Below are 15,398 nucleotides of genomic sequence, written 5' to 3'. Positions count from 1 at the left end.
AAGAACTATCATAATCCATAATGAATGGGCACTGAATCAGGACAAGAAGAAACATCTTTTCTCATTTATTTGTATGAAAAGTCTACTATATATTTATTACCTCTGCACAGGGCTACCTGTTGAATAATGGGAAACAAGCATGTGTTCTTTGGAGATAAGGATTTGTGTGCTTAAGTTTCTATGGGTGCCCAGAATTAATTTTGCTAAAGAAATGAAATAAAATGTTAGATTTGGTTAAGCAATTAGCAACTTTGATATCTTTAAATCACTACAGTTTCAGGGTAGGCAAATCTATGATTATTTTAAGCACTTCTTGGTGCAACAGCTGAGCAGTGCTCATAGTCACTACCAACCGACACACTGTCAGACAAATCTAAGATGAATCTAGCCTTTGCCACTTACTAGCTAGGTGACTTTGGACTATGAGAATCACTTTCTTCAGACTTACAATGTGATTATACGTCCTTTGCAGAACTACGGTCAGAACTAAACAAACATGACACAGTGGCTCACAGTAAGAACTCCAATGAGTACTGTGGTCACTGCTAGTAATATTGAAAAGAAATTAGAACTTCTCATAAAGGGAGATATGTTTCCTTTATCATTGTAATTTCATATCATTTTACTTTTGACTTTATAACTTAATAACTTGATCCAAGAAACATTTGGCAGTAAATATAACTGAAAGAAAATTACTTGTCAAGCATGAAATACTATAATATTAAGTGTGCAGGCACAATACTCTTCTCAGGTAATTATTTAGCCTGCAAAAATAGGTTATTGTCTTCTTTTTAATTAAGTACATTGAACATATATATTTGCTGTGCCAATTGGCAAAAGGTTCATTAATTTATTAGTCTAACTACATGTTGCATAAATGTCTTCTAAACATAATCACATGTATATTTTAGTTGTTGGGAAAATGTATTTGAGAGTGTTCTTTTTTTGACTAATTTAAAACAGAGTGAGAAGCAGAGCAGGCTTAATGTACTTGGTACTCTAGTATGCCATGAAAATGCTTCTGTGCTCTGAAGACATCAGCAAAAGATCTGCTTAAATGATAAGAATCAACTATTGTTCTAAAGCTTCCAAACAGGAGGGCTTACATCAGAAGTATTTGCTCTCTTTCTCAGCTGCATCAAGATGGGAAATACATGGTCACAGATACTTAAAAGTGAAGTTGCTCAGTCGTGTCTGACTCTTTGCAACACCATGGACTGTAGCCTACCAGGCTCCTCCGTCCACGGGATTTTCCAGGCAAGGGTACTGGAGTGGGTTGCCATTTCCTTCTCCATAAATGCTTAAAGGTAAAACAATAAATGTTGGATAGAGTTGGGGAGGATGCAAAGTTTCATATATCTCAAACCTGGGCTATACGGATTTTCCTGAAACAAAATATCAGTTATTATTTTTTGTCTAAGGAATGTCAATAAGCAAACTTGACATTAATGAAGATTAGCTCTTTTAGCTATGATGCTTTCAGCTGAACACAGCTGAAAACAAACTCAAAATCATCAAAGGAAATTTGAAAACAGAAACAAACAAGAACAACCTCAAGGGACAAGTACTGGAAATTCAGGGGTGCTGCCAAATATTCAGACAAAGTTGGATTTGGGAGTTCCAGAGTATCAACAGAATTCCAGCTTTCTCTCCATCACTCAGCCCTGCTTACCTCTGCAAGACTTTATGTTACAGAAGATCTCTTCTTGTGCTGGATGATCACTGGGAGTCCCAGAGACATGGCTCCTTAGCTTAGAAATTCCACAGAGAAAAGACTTTTTTTCTTCATCCTTCTTTGAGAGAAATCTCAAGGAGGAGTCCGAGAGACTTAGATGCCCACACATGAACCAATCACCTGCTGTGACTCATCCCCAGGGCCAGAGAGGAGGCAGGATGTCATTATCTGGCAGTTCTCCAAGAAAAGCCTGCTGTTTTTGCAAGATGAAAGGGGAGAGGACGTGGATAATGAAAACTGTATCAGCTTCTGTAAAATCCACAGTCCCCACTCCCTGCCCTGTGTCATATGACCACGTAGGAAGCTGACCCAGGAGGCAATTTTTCCTGCAATAGCCTTGATACATATGACTAAGGCACACACTGGTAGAAGAACACAAGAAAAAGTTTGAGTGGTGAAATCAGCTAGACTAATATTAGCTAAAATAGCTGTGTGAAAAGATCATTAAAAAGTTGCCCCAAACTCACTCAAAGTTCAAAGCTGGAGCTGGAAATACGACATCATGGAGCTTGGACAAGAACAGATTTTCTCCAAACTAAACTGTGACACAGAGATTAGAAACGTCAGTACATTTTTTTTAAAATAAATATCTGATGAGAAAAATGAGGCCTGGAAAAACTGAATGACCTAAGGTAACACAGCTAATTAATGGCAGGATTGAGACTAGAGTACACTTTGTGTAATTGACTGTGGTCTTTTAAATCCATGATACAACTTCTATCTGTAACAAAGAGAGCATTTATAATCTGCTAAATCCTAAATGTTTGTGAAATTGAAGTAAGCCATTATCTCAGTAATTCTTGAAGAAAAAAAAATATCCAAAGACTTTTTAATTGTATAAGTATATATATGCATGTATATGTGTGTGTTTATATATATATATATGTATGTGTGTGTGTGTGTGTGTATATATATATATACATAAAATACTTGTGGAGGTATCTTCAGATATAGTATGTGCCTGTCTCTATTCCTTCCCTTTCTGCTCTTTTAAAAAATGCCCCTTTAAAAATTGCCCACTCACCATCTGTTAGGTAAATTTGCCGAAACACAGTAAATGTGGAGACAGAAATTGTTATAGAGACTCTTCCAAATGGCACTGACACCTATATCTGTGAATTTTTTTTAAGAGTAAGAGTTTTTTTTTTATTCCCACTATAGTAACACCACATTATCCTAGGTGCCCAGTTCTATCAATTACATAAGCTGCAGAAAGAGAGAGAGAAAGAAAGAAGCAAGAAAACCTTGTACTTATGTATAAAATGCTGCCCCCCAAGTTTGAGATTATATTCAAGCATCAATGAGCAGAAGGAAAACACAAATTTACAAATGCATTTCATTTATGGTACCAGGGCCTCAGGTTTAGATTTGCAATATGCTTCCACAAGGGTCAAGTTGACCACTTTGTTCTATCTAGTTGCCCCTGAGAGGACAAAACAACCGAAACAGATGCCATTCAATCCCAAGTCTATAGCTTAGACCACGTCACTGAACATGAAATATTGTTCATTCAGAGTCAGGACACAGCAAGAGTAATTTATACTCTCAGAGTGTTTGCTCTCAAGTCAATAGCAGAGAAGCCTTGAATAAAAACGTTCCCATTACTTTCCACTATAATATATCTTACTTATAGCCCATGAAACAGTGGTCAGGGGAGATTTATTTTTTGGACATCACATTATGTAAGCTCTTCACTTTTAAGCCATCCCCCACTCTGTGATCATTTTTTAAAAATATGTTACTCATAGTCAATATTAATTTACATTTAATCTTTCTTAGCATTAGGAGAGTATTATTTTGTACAGGCTCAGAAACAAATCTCTAGAAATGCCTCCCTGATGCTTCTTTCAGGCTGAAAATGCATTGCAGGGCTGTTGCAGTGACTTAATTCTAGTTGGCAGAGCCCTGGCCACACACTAATTTCATTAGCCTCAAATTCCTGGATTTGAAAGATCCACTGGGTATGATTCCTGTGCTCTGACATGTCACTGACTAACCAACACAGTGTGCATACAGAGGAGAGAGAGCACTCACTCAGCTCTGGCCCACCAGCAGGCAGAGGAGGATTCCAAGTCAGAGACACTATTTACATCTGAGTACTCAATCTTGCCCTGGTCCTCATTTTCATGAAAGAACTTCATTCCAGGCTTTGCTGGCAGCTGCAGCATTTGTTACATCTATTACTATCTTCTTACTCCTTCCCCCAACCCTCAGTACTTAGCATCCCCATTTAAGTCACTAAGTATTCCTTCCCCCCACCTAGAAGTTTATCTCACCATAAATTTTTATCTCAAGTGATCGGTTTGGCATATTCCCCCACAGCAACCCACAGTGACCAGGCAAAAGAAAACCTGAATCTCTGGAGAACTAAGAATTCAATCATTTAGAGGAGTTTCTTTTATATAGGACAATCTTAATTGAGCTGAACTCTGCAATCCCAGAGAAGACTGCACCCACCATTCTTGTCCTCTCTCCCCAAAGTGACTGTGCCTTTGAACAATGGGTCTGTGTTCCACTGTTTTCTCTATTCATTTTGCAGTTTTACAGAGGCTGGGAAACTGGGGGTTGGACTTGCACGCCATGAGTTTCTAAGATCACATGCAAGAAAAAAAAAAAAGGCTATTGGAAGAGACTGTCGAAATCTCTCTATATATATTTAAACATGGGCAATGGTTAACTGGGATGGCCACACCAACGCTTATACCGAGCTCAAAGCACAAGCGACAAGTTGCTGCATCCCTCCTACTATCAGCCTCTTCTCAATAAATACAGGTGAAAACTGGGGGTTCTTTTCCCTCTGCTGTTTAGTCCAACATGAATAGCTGTAATTTGCAAATTAGAGGAAAATGACAGTGTTTTCTCTGAATGGTTTTGGTCCCAACCCACACTGCTAACACTGGCATTCAGTTCCTTTCCTTCCCAGCCCAGGGAATGGGGGAACTAAGCACAAGGCAAGCGTTTTCTTTTCTTGCAACGGCCTCAGGTCCACACACCAGAGAAGGAATCAGCTCCCCCTGGAATCTTTTTCAGCAAACACAATCCGTGAGCCTAGTCTGCAAGCTCTCTCTTGACTTTAAGATTTCACTGTTTTAGACATGCAGGCCGATCTGCAGTATTGCCCAAGCTCTGAGGGAAGAGAGAAATAGGCAGTAAAATAATTAATAAAAGAAAAAAATGTCAAAGAGCAAATGGGCCTTCAAATCCCAGAGCTCCAGTTAAAATTCTGTGAGTCACCTCTGTGGTTTTCAGGCGACCTCTGGCCTCATCCTCCTTTACAGGACTGCCTCCTCAGGTTCTCTGGCTTAACCTCAGAGGTAAAGGAATTGCTTCTGGGTTTTGCTTACAACAATTCAGGCTCTTCTTGAACGCATCAACTCAAAGTGAAGGCTTCCTCCCCAAGCACTTTAGGGTTTGCAAACATCTAGAGATCTTTGTGATGGCATCCTAGGGAGGGACTAAGGATGCTCACAGGATCAGAGGGTCCATACCAGGTTGCAGCTTTGGACAGGCACCCCTCTTACTGGCACAAACACAAACTTCATACTCCTGGGAGCAGACGGGGGTGATGGCTGCACTCTCACCCAGAGTCCCCTCCAGAAACCCAACACCCTTAGGGAAAGGCATTTGAGAGGGAGCCAACTCTCTAGACAGGGTGAGCATAAGGGCCAGACAGAAGATCTTCAGAAGGGATTGAGGGAGTTTGGCTACTATCAGGCCGGGAGAGAGCTGTGCATTAAAAAAAAAAAAAAAAATGTCACTTCCAGATAGAGATGAACAACGACAACAACAAACCTTGGAAATAAAGGTAGAGAAAGAGAAGAGAGGCAGAAATTGAAAGGGGGGATTAAAAATAGAGGAGGGGAAAAAAAGCACGGAGAAAGAGACACGAGGAGAGAAAGAGAGACAGTGAGAAAGACAGAGAAACAAGGAAAAGGGAACCCATAGTCACGCGGACCCTGAAATTCAATTTTTTAATTCACAGCCATCCATTTATACCCAGTGCAGCGCACGAGCCCTGGGGCTGAGGCTCCGGGAGCAGGCGGCGAGAGAGAGCACTGCAGTAGACTAACCAACCCATCACTCAGCTGCCCCATCCGCCTTCTCCCATTTTCGCCGTCGCCCTCTTGCACCCCAGCAGGAGGAACGCCCAGCCTTGCTCATCGCACCCTACTGCCTCCCTCCAGGTGCCTTCTCGCCTGCCTCTGAGAATCGTCCTCAAAGCCCAGGATTGGGTTGGGGGGTTGCGTTAGGGAGGTCGTGGGAAAGGATGGGCGGAGGGAGGAGACAGAGAAAGCTATTTTGTTTCGCAGTTAGCATGAGCTCATCTCTGGGCTCCGAAAGGCAAGAGTAGAAAGCTGATCGCCCAGCTCCTGCCAGTGGCTGGATTGCAAATGCAATTTAGACGGTGCAAACTGCCCAGAGCAAATCACTTGGGGGTCACGTCTGTGGGTGGCCTCTCCCCACTTGGGGGCCGTCCCCCTCGTCTTCTGCCCCATGCCTTCTCAAAGACAGGCTACAGGTCGGGAAATCCGACCTGGGAGAAATGGGCAATTAACATTCAGATGCAGGTGAAGACCTAGCCCTCGGTCTAAGAAGTGCCCCCCTAATCTTTTCTCGACATTTTCCTGGGGAGCTGCGTCTTGCCGGGTGGCATGGGACTGGGAAGCTGGGAGTTGAGAAATGCCCAGTTTCGAGGCGTCTTCTCATCTTTCAAATTCCTTGCGCTGAACCGGCTCTCACAGGAGCCTGGCACTTTTACGAGCCAGTTTTTGGACCATATTTCACTCAAATGCAAACCCATTTAAATCATCGCCTTGTTTTTCGCAGATTGCTTCTTGTAAATGGGGCCATAAATCCAGGGTGTCAAGCCGGATGGAGTGGAGCGCGGACAGGGGAGAGATGAAAGGGAAATGAACCCAACGGGGAAAGTACCTCCTCGCGTGGGGCGGGAGGGATTCGGCAGGATCTCCAGGGTGGCAATGAGCGAAGGCTGACCTGACCCCGCGCCCCTCAAGTCCTAGCCAGTGGTTTTTTTAGAATTAAGAGCGCGGGGAGCTACAGCGCGCTCTGCCCCAGTGGGAGCGCCCCCCTACCTGGAAAAGCCTCAGGATGTTGGCTACCATGATGGAGACCGAACTCCCCGAAGCCCCAATCACTCCAACTACTTTCTCAGGCTTGACGAAAACTGGAGGCTCGCCGTTGGTGCAGCGCACGTCGGAGGTGTCCTTCTGGATGAGCGCCTGGACGAAAGTGAGCGACTGTTCGAGCGCGTAAGTGTCCCTGGAACAAGTGTCCAGGATCCGCGCGCCCAGCGTCACGTTGGGCAGCAGGTTGGGATCGCTGTTGATCTGGTCCAGGGCGTAGAGCATCGCTTCCAGCCTGTGGATCCCGTTCTCCCTCTTGATGTCGCCGCAGGGCACTCCGCTGGGACCCTTCGCGTGCACCGGGAACAGCCCCCCGAGGGTGACGTCCCCCTCGATCCGGATGGAGTGCGGGGCGTACATCTCCTGGCCGCGCGCCGCCGCCGCCAGCGCGCACAGGAGCACCTCCAGCACGCAGCAGGGGAACTTCATCAAAGTCAGGACGCGGAGCAGCTTCCCCAGCTGGACCATGCTGCTCCAGCGGCTGCGGCGGCGCTGGAGGGGACGGTGGCGGGCTCGCCGGGGTTCGGGCTCCTTGGGGTGAGCTCCTCGTGGGAAGCCCAGGAGCTCCTGCTGGCGAGGACGGTGGGGGCGCCCGGGGAGGGGCAGCCGACGAGGGTAGGGGGTCCCGCGGAGCCTGCCAGCTTGGGGTGCCGTGCGCTCTGGGGTTCCCCGGCCGGCGCGCCGCGCTCGCGCTCGCGCTCCGCGGTTTGCAGCTCGAGCTCTCCAACAGCCCAGCACTAGGGAGAGGGCACGGATTGCTATCGCTTTAAATGGTCGTTCGGCTCCCTCTCCTCCTCCTCCCACTCCCTCCCACCCTCGCTCGCTCTCCGGCTCTCCCCACCCTTCTCAGAGCCCGCCCTCCCCACTGGTTTGCATCATCACGCAGGGAGGGGCTGCGTGAGGAGGTAAAGGGGGGAATGGGTGGGCGGCTTGGAGCAGGGGGGGCGGCTGCCTCCGATTGGGAGTTTCGCGGTCCCCAGGGAATCTGGGGATTGCAGATCGCAAGCGAAAGCTGAATTCCTGCTCCTGTCTCAGTGTAGAAGCCTCTGGCTTGCCCGCCTGCACTGACACACACATTCGAGGCACTGGTGGCCTCGGCCCCGGGACAGGGCGGTGCTGTCTGGGGCTGACTGCTCCCAACCCTGAGGTCGGAGCCGGAGCTGTGAGCTCCGGGAGAATGCAAGGTAGTTCAAGATGCTGTGGTCGAGGGTGAAGAGAAGTAGGGAGACCCTAGTCTCTACTGCTAATCCGTCTATACCAGTTTTGTGTAAGAAAAACACACATACACACAGGAACCTGATTTATGACGTAAAGAACCTTTAACCAGACACTTCTCTGGAGCCAGACACTGGGCTAGCCTGTAAGGAAAGACAACGAGAAACGCTGGGAATGGAAGTGCAGCCTTGGTCTACAGGGGTTACTGTGACCGGAGCTGGACGAACTAACTAACCCTGATCTCCAGCAAATCTGGCGGATTCACTCCTTTTCTTCCTCTCATTGCAAGAGATGGAACAACTGAGAACTCCTCAGAGCGCACCTTCTCCTCTAGCGTTGACAGGTGGAAGGCTCCCTCCTACCCACTTCTAGAGATACTTTTGGGCTGGAGTCAGGTTTTCGAGGACAGAAAATAGCAAGGAAGAGATGACAGTCGGAGGAAGAAAGAGGGTTAGACAGAAATCTCCCCATCAATCCAGTATGCTATTCTTTTTTTTTTTTTCCCTGACTGAAGATGTGGGGGGAGGGGAAAGAAACAGGATGCCAGAGCAGTTTTTAGTGCAGTTAGGAAGCTGTTTTTCAAAGGTGTTCCCTCCTTCAGGTCCAACTCAAACTTGGCCCCTTAAAGCAACAAGTGGCCCTAGACATTGTCTTTCCTGCTTACAGAAAGGCAATGTCTCTGTCCGTGGTACCAAAGTGTACTCCATATGGTGAACTCAACTCTTTCTGTGGCTTACTGTTGGAGTGCAGCAAAACCATCTTACATTGAATCGAGGGTGGAGAGACAACCAAAAACAAGACTATCTTTTTATTTTAATGTTAATGTTCTAAAGAAAAATGTCCTTGTACAAAATACACACACACACACAACACATAAACCTAAAAAGTCAGAACATGAGCAGCTGTATCTTCCATCAGCCACCTGTGTTACCTTGGCATGTCTGTTCCTGTGTCTCGGTTTTAGTTTCTCCATCAATAAAATAAGGAAACTGAATTGAATGTTCTACAACTTATCTTTTAACTCTCAAATCCTCTGTTAAAAATAGGCCACACCCCTTTAGCCATGGTAGTGTTTTTAGATCAATATCCTCTGTTCCTTTATGGGTCACAACACCTGTTTTCTGATGGCCAAACATTTCCTGATACAGAGGACTTATTTTTTTTCCTTTTAATCACCTACTTATCTTCCTTCTAGGGACAGTCCAGTCCATTAATTTCTTTTCAGATATTGCCCCTCCTGCAGGTTTCAGTATTTAAAGTTTGAGGACGAAAAACAAAAACCTTCTGGTTACAGTGATGAGTTCAAGGATGTAAACGGAGGCCAACCATGGTCATGCATAGCTAATCCTTGGACTCCTGGTGGGACAACTTGGATAGCCACACAGAACTACCATGGTCCAATAGACACTGTGCCAGAGTTAGAAGAAAAAGGGGCCCCTTTCCTGAAATTGCTTTTTGCATATTTTTTGGACAATGTTATACTATTTGATTTTGTACATTTTACTGCCATTTTCAAGGAAACAGTACTATAATAAATTATAAATATAAGAATCTACCGCTGTATACAGTGTGATTATCCATCATTCATAGATGTTATGCTCTGCTACATAAAGTGTACGTAAGTGCCACCTTACGCTGCCTGCGATGGCCCCGCCTCCTTCCAGCCACCCTGGAGCTGTGAGGGTATAAGCCTGTAGCTGTACTAGAAGCTGCTACATAGACGGAGATACTTGAATCCTCTAATGAGAGATACCAGAGAGGTGAAAAGGAAGAGAGAAGAAAGGCTGGGGAAGAGAGAGATAGGGGCCTGATTAAAACACGTGAACTCTTGGATCCACACATGCCTTTTTTTCCCAGTTATGTAATATTTTATTTTGGTTGTTTGAAGTTAAAAATCCTCTTGTAATTCACCTATTCTACTATATAGGAACAAGAAGGATGGAACAGGTAGACTAGGTATCCTATTAAGGTAGAATTAGCTAATTTGGAAAGGGGGAAGAAGCAAAGCAATAGAAAGGTATACTTGGGAACATACAAATGGTGATCCTAGTATTTAGGCATCAGTACCTCAGGCTATACTTGACAGAGGCTATATCCTCATTGAGTTTTTAATTTAAGGCTATATATTGGGAACTTGGTGCCAAAAATATATTTGGAGAGCTGTGTTACAAGTAATATCAGTTGACTTTTTCAGTTGCCCGTGTGAATGTCTATGTTCTCCTCTTCCATTTCCAGCTCACATCTTGCAACTGTTCAACAAATAGTTCTTGGCTGACTATTGAATGTTGCCTTTTTCTGTGCTGTCTCTTTGCTCTGCTCAGTCTCCCCAAACATCTGGCAGTAATCATTATCTTCTTTTATTGCAGTCATCTATATGCATGTTTTATTTCCCTTGCCAAATTGTAAGATCCTTGAGGGTAAGGGCTGGGTATTATTTATCTTTTCATCCAGGGCAATGTTCAGAATGGTGTTTTGTACCTAAGAAGCACTCATGTGTTGAATGAATCAGAACTGGTTTTTGCCATTTCCCACTGCTTTTCTATCACAGTGACAGAAACATACAGTGGGCAGAGCAGAAATGATGGCAGATAAATTGTTGTCCTCTTAGTCACAGAATGTACTTTCTAGAACTTAAAGGATAATTAGTAGATTTTGAAATAATTTTGTTTTACAAAAATTGCATAAGATTAAAATGCTATAATTTCATGGCTCTTGATCAACTGTAAAGGCAGGCTTTAATTGGTTCTTCCTGAATCAAGTGTTTATAGCTGGCCCAATAACAGAAGCCATCATCATTGTCATAAGCTGGTTGAGGATGGTCAGGACCTGAAGAGAAGATTAAGGGTGACTGCTCCAGACAAACAGGAAAGTGATGCTGAGCTTGCAAAATCTTTTTATCTTCAACCACAGTGCATAGGGTCTGGAACTTGACAGGTGACATAGAATTTGTTTTGTTTTGTTTGAGATTATATAAATGGAAAATCTTTGTGTAAGAGTGATTACAACTTGGCCATTCATTGTTTTAGTGTAATATTCAATTAAAGAAGAATCTGGTTTTAAGCACAATGATCATAATTATAAAGTGTGTCCACAGGCTTGGATTTGTGTAGTCACTTATCTATCTTCACGGAGAGATTAATAAAAATGAAAGTTAAGGACTCAGTCCTAACTTACATTCTTACCAATGTATTTTGTCAATCATCTCTTTTATTTATTTTCTTTGTTGTTCTCCATGCCCATCATCTTCTGTAGAAAATAATGCCTCCATTTTCAATTCCTTCTCTATTTAAATCTAATTTGTAGTTTACAAAGTCTTCCTTCTTAAGTGCTGCTACTCTTGCTACTGCTGCTAAAGTACTCTGGCTATTCTTCTACTCTTCCATCCTTCATGTATGTCTCCATTCATAGCTTTTTATAAAAATACAGTTCAGTTCAGTTCAGTCACTCAGTCATGTCCGACTCTTTTCGACCCCATGAATCGCAGCACGCCAGGCCTCCCTGTCCATCACCAACTCCCGGAGTTCACCCAGACTCGCTTCCATCGAGTCAGTGATGCCATCCAGCCATCTCATCCTCTGTCCTCCCCTTCTCCTCCTGCCCCCAATTCCTCCCAGCATCAGAGTCTTTTCCAATGAGTCAACTCTTTGCATGAGGTGACCAAAGTACTGGAGTTTCAGCTTTAGCATCATTCCTTCCAAAGAAATCCGAGGGCTGATCTCCTTCAGAATGGACTGGTTGGATCTCCTTGCAGTCCAAGGGACTCTCAAGAGTCTTCTCCAACATCACAGTTCAAAAGCATCAATTCTTTGGCACTCAGCCTTCTTCACAGTCCAACTCTCACATCCATACATGACCACAGGAAAAACCATAGCTTTGACTAGACGGACCTTTGTTGGCAAAGTAATGTCTCTACTTTTCAATATGCTATCTATAGAAATACAATCTTACATTTGTATTGCATTACTAGGTCAAGGTCAGCTTTTTTTTTTCTTGGAGAGAGGGAAAGAGAGAGAGAGAAACAGAAAAAATTCTATTTTAACTGTTTTACTTTCCTATCATATTTACTTGTAGTAGACATCTGTATCACTAATTCCATCTATTTCCCGATTCCATCTTGTTAAGGAGCTTTAGTTTTGTACATTTCCCTAAGTTAATAGGGGCTGGAATATTCCTTATGTTCCTTTAGTAACCTCATGAGCTATTTCTCTGGTAAAGAATTCCTCCAGGTCTCTATGAGCTGAGGTGGAGCTGTCAACTTTAATACCTCATGCACTCCACTCCAGTACTCTTGCCTGGAAAATCCCATGGACGGGGAAGCCTGGTGGGCTGCAGTCCATGGGGTCTCGAAGAGTCAGACACGACTGAGCGACTTCACTTTCACTTTTCACTTTCATGCATTGGAGAAGGAAATGGCAACCCACTCTAGTGTTCTTGCCTGGAGAATCCCAGGGACGGCGGAGCCTGGTGGGCTGCCATCTATGGGGTCACACAGAGTTGGACACGACTGATGTGACTTAGCAGCAGCAGCGGTATCCAAACTCAGGTGTGGGCACACATCTAGTGTTGGCAAAACTGAGTCCTCTCTCCCCTTGCTGAAGAGTTTGAGGATAGGTAAAGGACCTGAGATTTGCCAATACTTAGACAAGGCAGATCGATTCCTTTTGACTTCTTTCTTATGAAGATAGAAACGGGAACTTCCATTAGCTGTCTTTTCCATCACATGGATAAAGCTCATCTAAGAATAAAATCCACCCATAAAAAGAAGAACATCAAAGATACAGAGAAAAAAGGGGAATCTTGATGAGTCATCTGAGACTCTGGATCTGGCAATGCCTGAAGCTGTATTTGTCTTTGAACAGTCCATTTGTTCACCAGTATATTCCATCCCTCACTTAAGCTAGTGATTCACTCCAGTTGAGTCTCTCAAAATTGAGAACACTAATTTAGGTTGCCATTGATTAAAAATAAGCAGATAATTAATAAATTGCTGCTGATTCTTAGAATCCTGTGAGAATGAACTATAGAAAGTTTAAATCTCTACAATATGGAGTGTGTAGTGGTCTTAGAACCACCTCTTAAGATGAATCCAGGCCTTAAGCATATGATATAAAAGTCGATATGGCAGTGACTTCAAATGACCAGTTAAGTGGGAATTAAGATTAAAAGTTAAGAAGGCTTCAGTATAATGGGTGAGTTTTTAAATTATCTTAAAAGCACAATTTATGTTCATCTCATAATCAAATGAAACAGAAAAACAATGATGCAAAGTCTATGGGATTCAACAAAAGCAGTAATAAGAGAGAAGTTTATAGCAATACCATCTATTGCAGAAACATGAAAAATCTTAAATGAACACCCTAACCTTACAATGAAAGGAACAAGAAAAAGAAGAATAAATCCCACAGTTAGTAGAAGGAAAGAAATACTAAAAAACAGAGAAGAAATAAAATAAATGAAATAAAGACTAAAAATAGAAAGATCAGTAGAACTAAGACCTGGTTCTCTGAAAATATAAAATCATTAAGAAAATGATTTAGCCAAAATCATTAAGAAAAAAAGAAAACAAAAGTAGACCAAAATAAATAACAAATGAAAGGGAAGTTACAACTAACACTACTAATACAAAGAATCGTGAGATTACTACAAACAGTTATACCCCAATACACTGGACACTCTAGAAGAAGTGGACAAATTTCTAGAAATGTTACAATCTCTTAAGATTGAACTAGGAATAGAAAATATGTACAGGCCAATCACCAGTAATGACACAAAATAAGTAATAAAACACTCCCAGCTAACATAAGTCTAGGACCAGAGAGCTTTCCAAGGTGAACTATTTTAAACATTTAAAGAAGACTTAATCCCCACCCTTCTCAAACTATTCCAAAAAACTGCAGAAGAAACACTCTGAAATAATTCTCTAGGGCTAGTTTCACACTGCTACCAGACCAGGCAAAGAAACCACAAAGAAAGAAAATTACAAGCCAATAACACCAATGAACACAGATGCAAAGTTCCTCAACAAAATATTAGCAAATCGAATTCAGAAATACATTAAAAGCGTCAGAAACATTAATCAAATGAGATTTATCCTGAGGATACAAGGATGGTTAAGTATCAGTAAATCAATCAATGAGATATACCACATAAACAAAACAAAGATAAAAATCATATTACCATCTCTACTCTAAGATACTGAGATTCTTTGGTAGCTCAGCTGGTAAAGAATCTGCCTGCAGTGTGGGAGACCTGGGTTCGATTCCTGAGTTGGGAAGTTCCCCTGGAGGACAGCATGGCAACCCACTCCAGTATTCTTGCCTGGAGAATCCCCATGGACAGAGGAGCCTGGTGGGCTTCAGTCCATGGGGTTGCAAAGAGTCAAATATGACTGAGTGACTAAGCATAGCACAGCACAGCACTGTGAGATAGATAAGTATTGTTTTTAAGTCACTAAATGTGTGGTGGTTTGTGACACAGCAACAGGAAATAAATATAAACAGCTAGTGTAAAGATCTTCAAACATTTGAGGGAAACATGAATGCATGGAGAGAAGTGAAAAATATATAGATAAATGGAATGTCTAGAGCTGAAAAATACATTATTTGTAATTCACTGCATGTGTATAACAGCAGTTATACACTGCAAAAGATAAGAAAGATGAACTTGAACACTGTTCAAGATAGACCACATATTGTTCTATAAACAAGTCTCAGTACACTTAAAATGATTGAACTCATTCTCATAACAATGGCATTAACTAGAAAATCAGTATCAAAATGATATCTAGAAAATACTTTAATATTTGATATTTAAACAACACACTTAAAATGAAATTTAACTCACATTTTTTAAAATCCAGATAAATTAGAATATATTTTTAAATGATTGATGACAAAAAAGCCTGTCAAAATCTGTTTACCATAGCTAAGGCAGGTCTTAGGGAGAGATTTATAGCTTAAAGCCTGATAGTAGAAAAGAAAACATATATTTAATTCAATCTTCTAAACTTCATTAGATAATAGAAAACCAAAATAAATTAGATATAATTAAAAAGAAAGAATAAAGAGTATAAATCAGAAACAGAAAAGAGCAAAAAGAGAGAAACCAGTAATACCAAAAGTCGCTCTTTGTAAAGACCAGTAAACTGAATATTTCTAAGCTAGATAGATTAAGAAAAAAGAAAGAAGAGAGAATCAACCAATGTAAATAGAAAAGGCATCACTCTAGATCTTAGACTCATGAAAAAAAAAAAATGTAAGGAAATTTCATGAAAATTTTTATATCAAAAAATGATGTGAAATGGG

At 42.3% G+C, this 15,398-nt stretch overlaps 1 protein-coding gene across 9 annotated transcripts in view; it reads right to left on the bottom strand.

Moving 5' to 3' along the window:
* GRM7 (glutamate metabotropic receptor 7) overlaps positions 1-7,750 on the bottom strand; it is a 935,325-nt gene extending 927,575 nt beyond the window's left edge. For 6 of the 9 annotated variants that reach the window (XR_003507723.1, XR_003507725.1, XM_027522339.1 and 3 more), the window contains exon 1: positions 6,829-7,749. Coding sequence is in view for 5 of the 9 variants with exons in the window: in XM_027522339.1 (XP_027378140.1) it covers positions 6,829-7,347 (519 nt within the window). In the remaining 4 variants the exon portion in view is untranslated. Of the gene's footprint in view, positions 1-6,828 lie in introns of all 9 variants that reach the window. The other 3 variants (XR_003507726.1, XR_003507724.1, XM_027522340.1) reach the window with 2 other exon arrangements.
* Positions 7,751-15,398: the final 7,648 nt, after the last annotated feature.

Source organism: Bos indicus x Bos taurus, chromosome 22 (genome assembly GCF_003369695.1).
Source record: "Bos indicus x Bos taurus breed Angus x Brahman F1 hybrid chromosome 22, Bos_hybrid_MaternalHap_v2.0, whole genome shotgun sequence".
Taxonomy (NCBI): Eukaryota; Metazoa; Chordata; class Mammalia; order Artiodactyla; family Bovidae; genus Bos; species Bos indicus x Bos taurus.
Note: the sequence above shows the minus strand (reverse complement) of the source record. Positions and strands in the feature narration are given on the sequence as shown.